Source organism: Pelobates fuscus, chromosome 4, assembly GCF_036172605.1.
Source record: "Pelobates fuscus isolate aPelFus1 chromosome 4, aPelFus1.pri, whole genome shotgun sequence".
NCBI lineage: Eukaryota > Metazoa > Chordata > Amphibia > Anura > Pelobatidae > Pelobates > Pelobates fuscus.
Window position 1 is genome coordinate 146,473,668 of NC_086320.1, and position 19,478 is coordinate 146,493,145.

General features: G+C 40.1%; 1 protein-coding gene across 2 annotated transcripts in view; it reads right to left on the reverse strand.

Moving 5' to 3' along the window:
• The window catches only part of SLC66A2 (solute carrier family 66 member 2), a 105,916-nt gene that overhangs the window by 85,349 nt on the left and 1,089 nt on the right, over positions 1-19,478 (reverse strand). For both annotated transcript variants that reach the window (XM_063451664.1, XM_063451666.1), the window contains exons 2-3: positions 8,803-9,144; positions 7,521-7,654 (exon numbers count right to left, since the gene is read on the reverse strand). In XM_063451664.1, coding sequence (XP_063307734.1) covers positions 7,521-7,654; positions 8,803-9,005 — 337 coding nt within the window. In that variant the 5' untranslated portion in view covers positions 9,006-9,144. The remainder of the gene's footprint in view (positions 1-7,520; positions 7,655-8,802; positions 9,145-19,478) is intronic.

Below are 19,478 nucleotides of genomic sequence, written 5' to 3' on the forward strand. Positions count from 1 at the left end.
CAGAGAGTAACGGATTATAGTTACTAGATCAATTAATGTACTCATTGTACATATCGAGGGAGACGGACAATAAAATGGACAGATCATTTGAACGTAAAACATATGATACAAAATATATAAGCATGTGCAAAATTAGCATAGTGTAATAAAGGCGAGAAACCAGACGATAATTCTTCAAGATCCCAAAGATTGCCCAGAATGGAAGATACCGTCCTCCGGTACTTTTGTTACTTTCACTAATTAAAAATATATGGCAGATAAAAATAGAGATAAAAATAGAAAAAAAGTAAAATATAAGTAAAATATACAGGACACAGGAGAAGAAAAAATGGTTAGTACACTTTCAGACAATAAAAGCCAATATATCAAGGTCTGTATTAAGACCTGAGGGGACCGAAGTTTTCATCTTATATATTCATTCGGTCTCCCTCATAGCCAACGTTTTCTCAGTCCCCCCTCCAATGTGGTACAATAAGATCAATCCCAATACATAAAAAAATCTTTCCAGTTAAAATCTTTACAGGTAGTGCAATGCATAGGGACACTGTTTCATATTTTTATTATTAATTCCATTAAAATGTTCTAAAAGGGGGGCGGGACTGGACCACCAGGTTGAATGGACGCAAAATGGAGTAGCTCCTGTAAAAACCTCCAGTTTTAGCCCCCCCCCTCAAAAAAAAACCCGGCTACATGCATACCTGACAACTGGCTGCCGTGCACCGGTGCAAGAGGTCACCCTGGTCCCGAGGAGAGGCTTGCTGAGCAGTTTTAGTCCCTCGGAGAGGCGATATAAGTCACACGATGCGGACCGCTCGGGCGGTGAGCGAGGTGGACGGCTGCTGCCTGGCTATCCTGCCCAGCAACGGTAATGCAGCAACCCGGGGTTAGGCGGGTCTGGCTCCGTTCCCCCCCCTCTGGGCTGGTCTTACATGTAACTTTCTAATGGTACGACGTATGTATTGGACGCCACATTTACATTGTAACAAGTACACTACAAATCTGTTCTGACAATTTATAAAATGTTTTACCTTAAAAACCTCATTCGTGACTAAGCTCTTAAATTCTGTAGTTTTTTATTCACTTGAAACTTACATGTGCTGCATCTACCGCATTTAAAGAAACCTTTAGGTTTCCCAGATAAAAAAAATAAGATGATTTTTCTCAACCTCTTTCTTAGGGAGTATGGGGGGGGGGGCTAAAATACTTTTCAGATTACTCATTTTTTTTTTATACAACACTTGCGGGTAAGATCTTCTTTAGATATTGATCTTGTAATAAAATCGGCCACTTTTTTCGAATAGACTTTTCAATCAGGTTCGCCTTGCCATTTTATTTTGTAAGAAAGGCAAAGTCGAACCTGTTACTGGTAAAACTTCTCATGTTCTTATTTTTACCTCCAATCGATAGTAAATCCTTCCTTTCAAATTTTTCTCCTTGTGATTGGGTCTTGGATATAAGGTCATCGGGATAATTTCTATCATAAAACTTTCTGTTTAAAAGCTGTATGGGTTAGCACTTTGAATTGACTCCTATAGGATACAGGAAGCCAATGCAAGGACTGACAGAGGGGTGAGGTGTGAGAGGAGCGACAGGAGAGGAAAATCAGTCTGGCGGCAGCATTCATTACAGACTGTAGCGGGGCAATACGGACTGTCTTTAAAATCATCTGCATCAGGGCAATTTTTAAAAATTCTCATATGTTGGCCTTTCGGAATGTTGGTTAACCATTTACGATGGTGACAACTTGAAAACTCAATAAAACCGTTGCCGTCAGTGGGCTTAAAACTAGGTCTTACTTCTAACTTTTCCTTCTTCTGGGATGTACACTCAAGAGTACATTGCAGATATTCCTACTCGGTTTAGATATTACCCAGTACTGCAAACACTCACCAGAGCACAGCGTTAAGACAATGCGTTTTTCACATTTTTGATCTATAAAGAAAATTAACAAAAATAACAGATTTTCTTGAACCACAGAAATATAAAATTTGTGATTGCTCAGCATTACTCAGATATGGCTAATTAATGGTAATTACGGCCTGATGTGCCTTTTGCGCGTGTTCAACATATCTCTATTGCCAACTGTGCCTCATGGGTTACCTGGAAGATGTTCATGGTCTAGCATGGAGCTCCGTGAATTAGACTGTGGTACTTAACTAAAACACTTTTATATTGAAGTTAACAGTTTTATCTTTTGTATTTCTATTTTCTTCGGGCTACTAGCCCCTGTTTGTGGTTATTGAAAATTTATGCTCCTCTACCACTTGTATAATTATATAAATATATATATATATATATATATTTTTTTTTTTTTTTTTTATTCCTCTTTATGAATTATCGCACATAAAATAGTCAGTCATTAATTATACATAAAACACGTAAAAAAAAAATTAAAAATACATATATTATTTTTTTAAATGTATTTTATGTATAATGAATATTGCTTTGTATTTTATTTGCAATGTTTTTATTTGCTATGGTTGTTCAAAGCTCAGTGTGCATATTAATTTAGTTGAATGGTCCCATCATTTTAGCAGCTAGCCTGAGCTCAGTGCAAGTCACAAGCAGACACATTTAAAGAAATCCCTGTAAAATAGACCCCAGAAAATGTATAGGTGCCAGCACTGAAATCAGCACTTGATAATTACACGAGTCACTAATAATCTATAATATTATGCTCCATTTAATAGAACAGTTATGCAGCCTAACTGATAGACTAGCAGTGAAGGGTCTAAGCTTAACAAGTACCAGTATTTTAGAAGGTCGGGCTATTTGAAATTATGGATCTGTTCCTTCCTCAAGCAAAAATCCCAAAACACTAGAAGTCCTCCATCAAATGTAAATTGCAGAATATATCAGAAACGCATTTGAAATATCACCTGTAGACACTAGCGATGCTGAACTTATTCCTGAGATTCTATTTGCTATCAGACGCCTTGTAAAGCACACAGTATGTTATTCAAGGTATCATTGAATTTGCTCTGAAATAAGTGTCTGGAGAAAGTCCAGACACTTCGTTCAATTAGTTCCTGCATGAGTTTGCAGCAGTACTCAGGACAGCAGTTAGCCAAAAAAATGTGTTGGAGCTGATGTGTACAATCCCGCCCAGGAGTAGGGGAGTCTGAGCGCAGAATTTATTTTTGTGTATTTGTATTAGCGAAAACAAAGTGATGACTCCACAGAGGTTTGCAGCATAATAAATAATGCACACTGGCTGTTTAATCCTGTGAATATCAACTAAAAACAACTGCTCTCTCTCTTCTGGCATTGTCCCTGCTGACCTTAAACATGCTACTGTAATACCTATCCTGAAATAAAAATCCCTCGACCCGTCCACCCCCTCTAACTATCGTCCCATATCCCTGCTCCCTTTTTCCTGAAAGCTTCTGGAAAGACTATCCATATATGTCTCACTTCCTCAAATCCAACACTCTCCTTGACCCTCTTCAATATGGCTTTCGCCCCCTCCACTCTACTGAGACTGCTCTTATTAAAGTTACTGATGACCTAATTGCAGCTAAATCCTAAGGTCACTACTACATACTAATTCTTCTTGACCTCTCGGCTGCCTTTGACACCGTTGATCATGCTCTCCTTCTTCAAACTCTTCAATCACTCTGTGACTCTGTCCTCTCGTGATTTTCCTCTTATCTCTCCCAACGCTCATTCAGTGTCTCCTTTTCTAATGATACCTCATCCCTTCCTCCTGTCTTAGTTGGAGTCCCCCAAAGCTCCGTCCTTGGTCCCCTTCTATTTTCTCTTTATACTGCCTCTCTTGGCAAACTTATTGCCTCATTTGGATTTCACTACCACCTGTACGCTGATGACACCCAGTTATAGCACTCCTCCTGCCATCCTGCAACGTGTCACTGCTTGCCTTTCCTCCATCTCTGACTGGATGTCCTCCCGCTTTCTAAAACTAAATCTCTCTAAAACTGAACTCCTTGTCTTTCCTCCTCCTAATACTGATCCTCCTCTCTTTTGCTCTCCCTTGAAGTCAGTGGTGTCCACATCAGTCCATTCAAGCTCGCTGTCTTGGTGTCATATTTGACACTGGCCCCACCTTTGAGCCTCACATCCAGCATGTTACCAAATCCTGTAGATTGCATCTTAAAAACATAGCAAGCATACGCCCCTTTCTTACGCAAGATGCTACTAAAGAGCTTGTCCATGCTCTAGTAATTTCCTGCATGGATTATTGTAACCCTCTCCTAATTGGAGATTATTGCCCCGCTACAGTCTGTAATGAATGCTGCCGCCAGACTGATTTTCCTCTCTAGTTGGTCCTGTCACACCTCATCCCTCTATCAGTCCTTACATTGGCTTCCTGTATCCTATAGGAGTCAATTCAAAGTGCTAACCCATACCTATAAAGCATGGACCAATTCTAGCCCCCACAGATCCATAGGTATGCCCCCTTATCGGTCTCTCCGCTCTGCCCGTGACCTTCTCCTGTCCGATGCTTGCACCCGTACGGCCAACTCACGCTTGCAGGACTTCTCGCAGGTGGCTCCCTTCCTATGGAATAGCCTGTGTACCACCATCAGACTCTCACCTAGTCTTCAATTGTTTAAAAAGTGCCTTAAAACCCATCTCTTTAGGAAAGCTTATGGACTTCCAGAGTAACCTCTACCTCACATACCTGTCCCTTGCTCTCTCCTAAAGGGTAGCACTCTACTCTCTCCTCCAGCTCTGCTTCTCTCCAACCTTATTTGATTGCTATTTCATGTCCTAATGTGTTTTCCACCCCACCTCCTATAGACTGTAAGCTCGTTTGAGCAGGGTTCTCTTCAACCTATCGTTCCTGTAAGTTTTCTTGTAATTGTCCAATTTATAGCTAAATACCCCCTCTTATAATATCGTAAAACGCTACGGAACCTGTTGGCACTATATAAATGGCAATAATCATAATAATATTACAGTGAATGTGCCCCCTTCAAAGCACAGGGAATAAACACATCTTTACATATTGCTCCTTCCCAAAACTGTGCGAATCATTAACGTCTAAAGGAGCAATAAAAAAAAAAGACAAAATGGATTATATCTATTTAACTGCAAAGTTGTTAACTTCAAATTATTACCAACGAAATTCACAGACAGTTATTACCGGCTTCCGTGGTGAATGCCTCACTGTTAGAACTTTGCACCATTTTTTAGCAGCAGTAAAAATAAATAAAAACACAGAAACACAGACACAAATTTCACAAAAATGAATGGAGATCATATGCTTTAAGCAAAAAAATGGGCCTTAACATGCCAGAGGTCAATATGAAACAACTGCACAAAATGAATGTCAATTCAAGATATTTAACCCCTTAAGGACCAAACTTCTGGAATAAAAGGCAATCATGACATGTCACACATGACATGTGTCCTTAAGGGGTTAAAGGACCACTATAGTGCCAGGAAAACACTCGTTTTCCTGGCACTATAGTGCCATGAGGGTGCCCCCACCCTCAGGGCCCCCCTCCCGCCGGGCTCTAGGGGGTAGAAGGGGTTAAATTTACCTCTTTCTCCAGCGCCGGACAGGGAACTCTCCTCCTCCATATCGCAGTCATTGGCTGAATGCGCATGCGCGGCAGGAGCCGCGTGCGCATTCAGCCAGTCCATAGGAAAGCATTCTCAATGCTTTCCTATGGACACTGCCGTCTTCTCACTGTGAAAATCACAGTGACAAGCGCGGAAGCGCCTCTAGCGGCTGTCAATGAGACAGCCACTAGAGGCTGGATTAACCCATAGGTAAACATAGCAGTTTCTCTAAAACTGCTATGTTTATAGAAGAAAGGGTTAATCCTAGCTGGACCTGGCACCCAGACCACTTCATTAAGCTAAAGTGGTCTGGGTGCCTATAGTGGTCCTTTAAACAGACTTACTTCATTGAAAATGTGTGCATGTCTCATCCTAGTACTGGTAAGTAATCTAACAGAGATTACTGTAGTAAGGTAAAACATGACTGTCACAAACACAAGCCTCAGTTCCTTCAGAGTACACACAAGTATATTAGAAGCTGCTTCATAACAATTTGTAATTTCCTTTGTGTTTATTCCTTTAAGTTGTTCAGTGCTGATAAAGACATTGCACTCCATAATTAAAAAAACATGTATTATTAATTATTTATCCATCCAGCATGTAATATTATGTATCTCTTCATTTAAAAATCTATTTACGATCAAAGATTACAACCCGATTCTTTCCCTTTCTGACACGCCATTTCTCCTGTAATCTTGAAAAAAATGTAATGCAGAGTAAACACAGATCTTGTATGTGGCCAGCAACATCCATGCAAGTGAACCAACTTTGGAATATACAGTATACCTTGATGATAACCACTGGCACATCAGATATTAAAGATGGTGAAGCATCATGGGAAATGTTATTAGAACAATCTGGGGAGTAAAACGTAGTCATTGCCCCAGTGTTAACTTTGTCGACTAATAAATTTAGTCAGATTTTAGTCTACTAAAACTAGATTAAAATTAAAATAATTCAGATGACTAAAATACGACAAACTAAAATGGCTTTTTAGTCAAGAGACTTTGACTAAAACTTAATGGAAATTTGCCATCAAAATTAACACTGCACAGAGGGTCTGTGGAAGGGGCAAGAGACAGACCAGGGCTTAGAAAAGAGATACCTAGAAGGGCTGGGGAAGGGGCAAAAGAGACAGAGGCTTTAACTAAACCCATTAGATTTTAGTCGTGTTGACTAATATCTACTGGAGATTTAGTTGGGTAAAACAAAAACAATGCAGTTTACTAAAATACAACTAAAACAATTAAAACGAAACTGATTTTTGCCCCCAAAATTTGCGCTGCATTACACGCAGACCAGACAACAATGTTATTCATTGAAAACCAGTGACGATACTTGACATGTAACACTGCACAGTAAGCTTGGCGAGTAGTTTTATTAATGTTTATCAAATTACTGACAGCAGGTAAGCGTAAACTATCTATGTCATAAAGGCTACCAGAGTGAGTGTTTATAGGATATTCCCAATTTTCTCACTGAAAACAACGGGAAGACCGGTCACTTCCTGGCCTGTTGCAGACTCCAATAATATATAGAAAATTAAGTGAAATTCTGAGTTAATCTTCATATCTACAATTCTTTAAATTATTTTTTGTATAGGTTTCTCCAATGTGTTGTCTCAATTAAGCACCTTGAAACCGGTTTTAAATATTCAAATATGGTATTGGATCTATACACTAAACACAGAACTGTAACAAGTCACAGGTGGGAAAGTAAATTGCGAAATTTAGGCTAAAATAGTTCAATTGTGACTATAAAAGGTTTGGAGATTTTTTCTAAATTAGCAATTTAAGTCTAAGTTTTACAATTTGGAGCCTACTGAATAAATTCCCCCACATGTATTAAACTGCTCTTAAATTACACATCAATGGAATGGGTACAATCATCAGGGTTGATGAACCACTAAGGAAACTGGGAAGGACTTAGGTGGAAAAGTGTCAAATAATATTATATGGAATACTGTGACAGAGCTTCTTAACATTACATACCTGAGAATGACCGTCGCTTTGTGTTTATATCACTTGCCACACGAACCTCTGTACATAGTTTCAACATAAGCAGCATTGTAACAATCATAATTATACTCTGCCACAAAAGTGGTGATTCAAAATGGCGCCCAAACCTGACAAAAACAACACAGATACATATGTTAAAGAAAAGCATGAATTAACTACATCTCACCTTCACCTAAATTCTCCACAAAATTACAAAATGGAAGATTGAAACATTATGTTTTTGGTGTTCAATGGCAAGGATGAAATCTTCAGATTTCTACTCCTTTTGTGGCTAAAAGAGCCCCTGAACAACAATCTCAATCCTTTGCACTTTAGTTCAAGGAATGGGTGCACCATGTGTCCTGCCAATATAATTATTGTACCAATAGCAAATTGAAATGGCCATCAAGTTATGAATGGAAAACATGTCTTGGCTAGGAGTATAACGCTCATCTGTCATCCATTCATAATAGTTACAGTCATTTCTGCTTGCGTTTCCTAATAAAAATAGTAGTGATTACATTCTACAAATGCTGATCAGTGTCTGTTGCCAGCATATGAATCATTGGACAAAATTGGACTTAACAGGCAGATTTTCACTGCCCCACTCTCCCTGGGTTCAAAAATTTTAAAAAAATCTAATAGAGTTATGGAAATTTCATGATGCTGTATGCAATCAGCAGCAAAATACTGATCATAAATTGAAATGTCAGTCATAATTATAAATAACTATGAATAGGAGACAAATCTGCATTGTGGTCACATGTCTCCCATTCATATTTCTGTTATTTCATTTTTTTTGATTACTATAACTTTCATCATAGCCAACGGCGGTTAAAATCTCTACATTGTCTGCCAAGTGAGTAAGGGGGCACTGTGGAGATACAATGGTGTCACCTGCTCCTTGCACTGTGTGGGACAAAGGTGAAATAATGATTCTGTATCAGAAGCGTTAATTCTCGTTGACTTTACTTTAACCTGCATTAAAATATGGGAGATGCAGAATTTGAGAATTGAAACAGCGTATCTAGCATCTATAAATTCAATATAGCAGGCTCTAAATTTCTATATCCTAAATGGTTGAGGTTTCTTCCATTACACTTTTTTATTTTTGGGCTGGGTCCTGGCAGAAATTGAGGATGTGTGTAAGACAGCTATTATAAACAGTAAGGTACCTGTTCTACACAAGTAGAATGGTATTACAAGCCACTATTTAGAAGAATTTTATGCCAAAATATTCTTCACATATGCTCCACTAGACACTAGAGTCCCTTACCAGAAGAGTATTCGTAGAATATTTGCAACCAAAAGCATAAGACAGACATAAGTGGAGAATCCTTCAGCGTTCTGTGTTCGTCTAATGTCTCTGTATTGGGGGATATAAGGCACAACCCCTCCAAAGATCATGGCGGTCGAAGCACCCCAGGAAACTAGTCGATGTACTGAGGCAGCAAGCCATTCTATGACTTCTTCCTCCATAGCATCTATGAGATCACTGGTCTATTTGGACAAACTGGCCAGGGTCCTCAATGCACTCTTCAACATGTGCTTCAGGATTATTTTGGAGGTTCTTGGTACCACCAAAGAGAAAGCGGGATTTCAAACCCCATATTCAATTCTGCAAGAAAAAATACATGAAACAAACTTTACATCCTTAGAAACTGAAGCTACAACATATAAAAATAACAATGGTAAGGCATGACTTAGAATGTGATTGGTTAACTTTGAACACAGCTAGAGTAACCATTATAGAAGAGTGGGCAGACTTTATCAGTGAGAAAAAAAAAAAATATCCCATATGTTTAGACCTGGTCTATTAAAGAATTTGCACAAGGAAGAACATAATTAATAGTCAATGCCTTCTATGAAAGGTATACAAACAATGTTTAACCACTTCATGTCATTAGAACAAGTCATTATACCCTAGCTAAACCGAGCTTTAATGCTGTTAGGATGTACTGACCCAAAGTTTTGGTGAGCAGGGCAGGGTTAAATTCCTGCTCATACAATGGGGTCCCAAGAAGCAATTGATATATGGTACTCTCCTGTCAGCTGTGGCCAGTTTAAATGACCCAAGACTGTCAAATGCCCTGTATGCATCACTCAATATGAGCGCAGCATATAGCACTTTAATTTAACCCCTTAAGGACCAAACTTCTGGAATAAAAGGGAATCATGACATGTCAGACATGCCATGTGTCCTTAATGGGTTAAAAATTGATTTAAATGCATATTGCTACAATGTGGTGTGAACAGGGGTGACCCCTGGAATACTTTGGTACCAATTGATAACTGGGGCCACATTTAATGGCCACAGGCTGAAGGATGAGATGTATGCAGAGATCAAAGGGAGCACTCAATATAGCCCTTTAAATCTTGAACCTTGATTTCAGTGAAATCAACACGGCTGAGGGCAATCTCTCTGGACTGGCAGGTGCTCAAGGGCCCCCAGCATGACCCCATGCTGATTGTGATTTGTGTTGGTCTTTGCCAGCTGCACAGTACAGATCACAGTGCAATCAGAATGCTGGAGTTTCGGCATTACAGGGATATCCTTGTAATGCTGAAAACAGCCAGTAGGTGGTGGAAACATAACACTCTGTACTGTTTTATCAAGTAAAACCTCCTGCTGATATAATAACCAATTTCAGCAGAGGGTTTCCTTAAGGTGAAGGTTAGGCCTATATAAGAGGAGAGTCTCCTTGATACTTACATCTAGTTCACCAGTTGAAAGTGACAAACCACCATAAATTCCGGTTCTCTTTATTCTATTTCGAGAGTGAAATCCATTTGAAGAAGGTGGGGTGCCACCTATATGAGCACCACTGTGTCTATATATAGCCTTAACTTTCAGGCTCTGAACATTGTGAGTTTACTTCTTACACCTGTTCGCACTGTTTATATTCTATTTAAGTACCATCTGCACTAGTGTTTGTTCTGTTTTTATCTTTTACATGATTTATTGTATCAAGACTTCCATATTTTTGCATTAGGGGCAAGCAATTATTGCATGCAAAATACTTGTTGTTTAGCGCTCCACTCACCAATTACAGGATTATATCCTGATAGTGGTCTGTCTGAAGGTTAGGCCTAGGGAAAGGGTAAAGTTAGGGTTAATCATGTTTGAGAGTTAGGAATAGTGTGGGCGGGTATACATATAGTATGTAAGGCTAGGGTTAGGGGTAGTACGGTTAATTTAAAATCGCTAGCATGAGAAGTTCTCAATATTTTTAATTTAAGTGAGGAAATGCTGCACCAGTATTTATGGAAAACGTGCAGTTGTTTGCTTTTAGCTAGGTGTTTAACCATTTCAGCGGGCAATTCATTTCCCCCTTCCATCCTGACAAAAACAAAAATTTCCCACACACCAAACGTTGTAGCGTCATAGACCATGCTTCAGTGTGGGAGGAATGTGAAGATGAAATCACTACAACAAAAACTATTTTTTAAATGAGCGATCCATACCATAAGGGGAAACGGTCAGGTTTTAGAATACTTTAACAAATTACGGTAAGAAACCGGTTTGAAGGTGAGTGAGTGGATCACAGCTAGAAGATAATGATTTGTGCGTGTGTGTGTTCTGAGCCTGCACAGAGGAAAAACTATGACAGCTCTGTTATGCTACAGGAATAACCCATGAGCAGTCTGAGGAAGATGCTTACTTTTTTGGACTCTATTCACAAGTCACACAAGCCACACATGTCCAGTGAGCCATATACAGGGAGTGCAGAATTATTAGGCAAGTTGTATTTTTGAGGATTAATTTTATTATTGAACAACAACCATGTTTTCAATGAACCCAAAAAACTCATTAATATCAAAGCTGAATACTTTTGGAAGTAGTTTTTAGTTTGTTTTTAGTTATAGCTATTTTAGGGGGATATCTGTGTGTGCAGGTGACTATTACTGTGCATAATTATTAGGCAACTTAACAAAAAACAAATATATACCCATTTCAATTATTTATTTTTACCAGTGAAACCAATATAACATCTCAACATTCACAAATATACATTTCTGACATTCAAAAACATAACAAAAACAAATCAGTGACCAATATAGCCACCTTTCTTTGCAAGGACACTCAAAAGCCTGACATCCATGGATTCTGTCAGTGTTTTGATCTGTTCACCATCAACATTGCGTGCAGAAGCAACCACAGCCTCCCAGACACTGTTCAGAGAGGTGTACTGTTTTCCCTCCTTGTAAATCTCACATTTGATGATGGACCACAGGTTCTCAATGGGGTTCAGATCAGGTGAACAAGGAGGCCATGTCATTAGATTTTATACCCTTTCTTGCCAGCCACGCTGTGGAGTACTTGGACGCGTGTGATGGAGCATTGTCCTGCATGAAAATCATGTTTTTCTTGAAGGATGCAGACTTCTTCCTGTACCACTGCTTGAAGAAGGTGTCTTCCAGAAACTGGCAGTAGGACTGGGAGTTGAGCTTGACTCCATCCTCAACCCGAAAAGGCCCCACAAGCTCATCTTTGATGATACCAGCCCAAACCAGTACTCCACCTCCACCTTGCTGGCGTCTGAGTCGGACTGGAGCTCTCTGCCCTTTACCAATCCAGCCATGGGCCCATCCATCTGGCCCATCAAGACTCACTCTCATTTCATCAGTCCATAAAACCTTAGAAAAATCAGTCTTGAGATATTTCTTGGCCCAGTCTTGACGTTTCAGCTTGTGTGTCTTGTTCAGTGGTGGTCGTCTTTCAGCCTTTCTTACCTTGGCCATGTCTCTGAGTATTGCACACCTTGTGCTTTTGGGCACTCCAGTGATGTTGCAGCTCTGAAATATGGCCAAACTGGTGGCAAGTGGCATCTTGGCAGCTGCACGCTTGACTTTTCTCAGTTCATGGGCAGTTATTTTGCGCCTTGGTTTTTCCACACGCTTCTTGCGACCCTGTTGACTATTTTGAATGAAACGCTTGATTGTTCGATGATCACGCTTCAGAAGCTTTGCAATGCTTCATCCCTCTGCAAGATATCTCACTATTTTTGACTTTTCTGAGCCTGTCAAGTCCTTCTTTTGACCCATTTTGCCAAAGGAAAGGAAGTTGCCTAATAATTATGCACACCTGATATAGGGTGTTGATGTCATTAGACCACACCCCTTCTCATTACAGAGATGCACATCACCTAATATGCTTAATTGGTAGTAGGCTTTCGAGCCTATACAGTTTGGAGTAAGACAACATGCATAAAGAGGATGATGTGGTCAAAATACTCATTTGCCTAATAATTCTGCACTCCCTGTATTTAAAAACCCTGATGAAGATAGCTAAAAGGGTAGCTGCTATGGGCACCCTAAAGACTAAAACAGAGCAGAGCAGCCGTCTTCGATTCCCAGTATAGACAGCCCTGAGCAAACATCAAACAGATACTTTTCATAAATCTCATTTGCTTTGTGAACCGTACTACCAGTGTGTGAGATTCTGAACTATCAGGGTGCCTGTGTATATTGTTCACAAAACCCAGGCTTTGCACACATCCATGCATTTATACATACCCAGTATATTATATAATAACTACTTAAAGGGACGCTGTAGGCACTTTAAAAACTTCATCTTTTTGAAGCTGTTATAGTGCCTGCAATCCTGCCTGTTCCACCTCCCAAAACTCAATATTAGACCAATCAGAAGGCTTGAAAATCAGCGTCAAGCCACACCTCCAAGCCCTCTGGGTATGAGAGTCGGGAATCTTACTTCCTCTCATACCATAGCATATGCGTGCATGTACAGTGTCGTCACGGTCAGCCTTAGAGAATCATTGAATACAATAATGCTCTATAGAGAAATTGTAGGCGCATCACAGCGAGTGCTGTGCATGTGCTGTACGAGGAGCCTTGGATTGGCTCGTTATCTCAGCACGCGTCCAGGATGAGGCAACCCGAGGAGGAGGTTGCAGCAGCGCTGAGAGAGACTTTGCGCTGGATAAAAAGGTACGTAATTTGTTTAAATTTCCATTTACTACGATTTTATTTTTGAACATGGGGAGGAGTGAATGATAAGAGGCACCAGGACTAAGGCATTAGGAAAACAAATACCGTAATATACTCTAGTATAAGACGAGTTTTTCAGCACATTTTTTTGTGCTGAAAAACCCCCAGTCGTCTTATACTCGAGTCACTGTCTGTATTATGGCAACTTACATTGCCATAATACAGACCAGGACCGCCGGGCTCATTACAAGCCCAGCGGTCCTGTTGGGGGCTGGCAGCAAGCTGTAACTTACCTTTACAGCAGCTCCTGTCAGCTCCCTTCTCCTCCACTGTAAGTCTCACGAGAGCCGTGGCGTCAGAGCGTTGCCACGGGTTACCCTCAGACCGCGAGACTTACAGTGGATGAGAAGAGAGCAGACCGGAACGGAGGAGAAGGGAGCTGACAGGAGCTGCAGGAAAGGTAAGTTACAGCTCGCTGCCAGCCCCCCTCCTACACAGCCCATGCCACTAGACCACCAGGGAATAATATAGCCCCCCTCCCTGGCCATGTATCAAGCAGGGAGGGGGGACTAAAAAAATATAAATAAAAATGTAAATATTAATATAATTAAAAAAATGTAATAATATTAAACATAAAATAAAAAGAAGATTTAAAAAAAAAAAAATAATAATAATAAAAAACGCCCACCCCCTACCAAGGTTACACACTCTGCATCACATACACACACACACTGCACTCATACACACTCTGCATTCATTATATACACAAAATAAATATTCAATTCATTTAATTTTGGGGGGGATCTAATTTTATTTAGAAACTTACCATTGCCTGCTGCATTTCCCACCCTAGTCTTATACTCGAGTCAATAAGTTTTCCCAGTGTTTTGGGGTAAAATTAGGGGTCTCGATTTATATTCAGGTCGACTTATACTCGATTATATACGGTATGTATTCCTAACGCTATAGTGTTCCTTTACAGTGAACAGGTGCACTTGGTTCTGGGGTCTTACTCAAGATTTTTTATTTTTTTTAAATTCATATTTAAAGGGACACTATAGTCACCCAACTTTAGCTTAATTAAGCTGTTTTTGTGTACAAGTTATACCCCTGCAGTCTCACTGCTTAATTATCTGCCTTTCAGGAGTGAAATCACTTTGTTTATGCAGCCCTGCATGTGACTTGCACAGCCTTCCTAAACACTACCTGTAATAAGTAATCTAATGTTTACACTTCCTTTTTTGTAAATTCTGTTTAATTTAGAATTTCTCACCTCCTGCTCTGTTAATTGCTTGCTAGACCTTGCAGGAGCCCCCTATATGTAATTAAAAGAACATTACCAGCTGTTATCAGCTCATTGAAGTGGTCTGGGTGCATATTCCCAGTTCCTTTAACCCTGCAAGAAAAATTATTTCAGTTATTGAGAAACTGCAATAAATTATGATCAAGGGTTAACTCCAACTCTAGTGGCCATCAGACAGACAGCCACTAGAGGGACTTCCCGGGTCGTTAAATTACTTTTGGTTGCCTGACGCTGGATGTCCAGCATCACTCAAATCCCCTTAGGAAAGCATTGTATAATGCTTTCCTATGGGAGAATTCCTAAAGAGAGTGCGGCCATTGCAGTGCATGTGCATTAGGTCTCCCCTGTCGGCTGAACTTTGTTTTCCTGGCACTATAGATTTAAACTTAAAAGTTACAGAGCAGGAGATGATGACTTTTAAAGAAAGTTTATTTTGATTGAAAATTAAAGGAGCACTATAGGGTCAGGTACACAAACATGTATTTCTGACCCTATAGAGTTCAAACCCCCATCTAGCCCCCCTGTGCCCCTCATGCCTTCCTAAATATAGTAAAATCTTACTTGTATTCAAGTCTGCAGCTGCTTACTTAATTCCTGTTTCCTTTAGACCTGCCCACTGCCTGCTAACATCAGCAGAAGTGGTAGCCTGATCCAATCATAATGCTTCCCCATAGGATTGGCTGAGACTGACAAAGAGGCAGATCAGGGGCAGAGCCAGCACAATTCAAACACAGCCCTGGCCAATCAGCAATCAGGAGGCCAATCTCCAATCAGGAGACACTGAATGTTTGGATGCATTTTAGGCATCTGATGAGTGGCCAGTGAAGTTACCACTAGGCTGTAATGTAAACACTGCATTTTCTTTAAAAAAAAAAAAAAAAAAACAGCATTTACAGCAAAAAGCCTGAAGCGAATGATTCTATTAACCAGAACAAATGCAATACGCTGTAGTTGTTCTGGTGACTATAGTGTCCCTTTAAACTATTTCGTTTTCATGCAGGCTGTGTCAAGGGAGGTATGGCTGGGGCTGTATAAACAGAATCAAAAGTATTGTAATTTGTAAATGGCAGAGAATTGAGCAGTGAAACTTCAGAGGCATGATATAAACAAAAACTGCTTCATGAAGCTAAAGTTGTTTTGGTGAATAGTGTCCCTTTAGTAAAAAAAAATATAAGACTAATATGGTTGGTAGTACACCCTTAGCCTACTAAATTAAACTGAAGTGGTTATAATGCTTAGAATGTCCCTTAAAAGTGACAGCTAATGCCCCTCACTTCTTAATGATTATATTATTCCTCCTTGCCTTCATGTATTGTTTTTTCTTCCTTGTGCCAGTTGTCAATAGCTGAGTGCTACCATGATGTCTGCAGTCTCCTTCTGTCGCATTCTTTGGACTCAAATGGAACCTTGTTTAAGTGAACACTATAGTCACCAGAACAACTACAGCTTAATGTATTTTTTTTGGCGAGTATAATCAGTCCCTTGAGGCATTTTCATTCAAACACTTTACATGGCCACTGGTGGCGCTCCACGGGGCAGTGGTGCACAGTAGGTAGCACTGATGTTCTACCAGACAGCCACTAAAGGGACTTCTGGAATCGAAATAATGCTTTCCTATGGGGAACTGCTAATGCGAGCGCGGCCATTGCTGTGCATGCACATTAGGTCTACCCCACCGGCGGACATATGCGAGGGAGGAGCGTTGGCAGAGCCTGACCCAGCGCCGAGGGACATCAGCGCTGGATTCATGTTAGTGACTTAAGGGGTTTTAACCCCTTCAGCTCTGCGGAGGGGGCTGCAAGGGAGGGGGGCACTTCAGGAGTCTATAGTGCCAGGAAAATGGGTTTGTTTTCCTGGCACTATAGAATCCCTTTAAAATCAAAACTTGCAGAACAGTGCTGCTTGAAAGTATTACTGTGTTAAGGAGACAAAATGTTATATGTGCTATCGCAATAACAAGCTCTAAAATTTTTTGAATGAAAAAAAAAAAATGGATTTTGAACATAAATAAGTGCAAAGTAGAATATTAGTGCTTTAGAAATTTAAATCACGCCATCTGTCAATGTTCTCTCAGTCAAGCTGGTAAATACAGCACAGCGAGGTTATTGACCTGATGAACATGACCTCGTTATTATAATACAATCCCACTAAGCCTTGCAAAACTGCCTGTCTGTACAATAAGACATTGTTCTTACACATACCAAGAAAGCAAAAGCACATTGCAAAAAAAGAAATAAAATCAAACTTGTTTAGTTGCAGAAGGGGTCCAAAACAGCTTTTGTAAAAAGACAATTGAAAATATAATCTAAAAAGATACTGGGTAATAGAAATGAACGCAAATACAAAAAGAAAAGTCCTGCGCTCACTCCCATCACTCCTGGGCGGCAGCAACGACCACCAATAGAAATTAACACTTTATAATGGATCTGCCACCAACTAGGGATCGACCGATTATCGGTTTTACCGATATTATAGGCAGATATTCTGTATTTTCGGCAATATTAGTATCGGCCAATATAGATACCGATATTGCCGCTAATACCTCCTGGGGGGGCCCGCAGGAAGCTGTGACTTACCTTTCCAGCAGCTGCCTCCTTCACAGCCCCAGCCAATCCTATGGGAAAGCATTGTGATTGGCTCAGAACAACACTTCTGATTGTGTCAGCAGGCAGCCTGCTGTTCTGAGACAAACCGGGACAAAACTAGCAGCTTCAGGCTTGAACACAAGTATACTTTTACTATATTTAGGGAGGCAAGAGGGGGCTAGATGGTGGTTTTAACACTATAGGGTCAGAAATATATGTTTGTGTTCCTGACCCTATAGTGCTCCTTTAACCCCTTAAGGACACATGACATGTGTGACATGTCATGATTCCCTTTTATTCCAGAAGTTTGGTCCTTAAGGGGTTAAAGCATTTCTTTCCATTCTATTTTTGTAGAAGAAAAATAACATTTATGGCTTTCAAAAAAGCACATAAACATGTATTCTAGCAATGAATAAAATGTAAAGTTTACTAATGTGTATTCTACAATATTATATTTCATGATCAAGAATACATAGGTGTATTCGTAAAAAAAGGATTATATATAAAATGATTACAAAATTAAAAAAAAATTTAAAAAAGGAGAGAAATTGAACATTCCCCATAAAGATCCACTGATTTTGTAATTAAGTGCTGATTGGTGCATGTAGTGACAAAACTCTACATAAATCATCCCATTTACAATAAAAAAATATGAAAATTAAAGAATTTACTTACATTTTCCCAGCAACAAGGCTCCCTTAACCCCTTAAGGACCAAACTTCTGGAATAAAAGGGAATCATGACATGTCCCACATGTCATGTGTCCTTAAGGGGTTAAAGGACCACTATAGGCACCCAGACCACTCAATTAAGTGGTCTTGGTGCCAGGTCCATCTAGTGTTAACCCTGCAGCTGTAAACATAGCAGTTTCAGAGGAACTGTTATGTTTAGACTAGGGTTAATCCAGCCTCTAGTGGCTGTCTCACTGACAGCCGCTAGAGGCGCTTCCACGCTTCTCACTGTGAAAATCACAGTGAGAAGACGCCAGCGTCCATAGGAAAGCATTGAGAAATGCTTTCCTATGGACTGATTGAATGCACGCGTCTCTTGCTGCTTATGCACATTCAAAGCTGACGTCAGGAGAGGGAGGAGAGATCTACAGCGCAGAGGGAGCCCGGCGCAGTAGAAATTTAAGCGTTTAACCCCTTCAGCCCGGCGGGAGGGGGGCCATGAGGGTGGGCAGGACCTAAACACCCTATAGTGCCAGGAAAACGAGTTTGTTTTCCTGGCACTATAGTGGTCCTTTAACAGTGCTTTCATCTCTGCCTCCCACAACGTCAAGATAATGGCATGAACTTCTCCATGGTTGCCCAATCCAATGCTCTTTAACCCCTTAAGGACCAAGCTTCTGGAATAAAAGGGAATCATGACATGTCAGACATGTCATGTGTCCTTAAGGGGTTAAAGAGGAGCATCGGGGTACCGAATGTGCACTCATGGCAAATGCCGCAGAAAACACTAGCAGCCATCTGAGGAGTGGCCAGATGAGGTATCCCTAGGCTGTAATGCAAAGACTGCATTTTCTATGAGAAAAACTGTTTACTACAAAAAGGCTGAAGGGAATAAAATATAAAATATCGATGGAGAGAATGCTTGTGTTTCTCCTCATCCACTACTATGCCAGAACTGAACTAGACTGTGACATCAATTCCTATATTCAAAGGAAATCAGAACATTACATGAAAAAAGGTTAAAGGGAAACTATAGTGCAAGGAAAACAAACTAATTTTCCTGGAACTATAGCTTCCCCTCCATCAATGACCTGAAGTGGTTTGGGTACCTATAGTGTCCCTTTAAGTTATAAGTCATTGTCAAGGAGTAAAGTCACTTTAAAGGGGACTTTCTAAGTACCATAGTCATTATTAATAATTGCAGTGGATATGGTGCATTGAGTCTGTGGGCACATCTCAAAACCCAGCCCATCATTTGATGCTCACATAACAAGGTTGGAACCGGTATAAGTAAAACTCTTGCATTATCTGAGCATCATGTGAAAGGTCTGGCTTTTGGTGCTTCAACATTTCAACTAAAAATGGTTTGGCACTAAATATGGAAACAAAAAAAAACAGACTACTCGTACAATGTCCAGTAGAAAAATAAAAATAAAAAATTCGG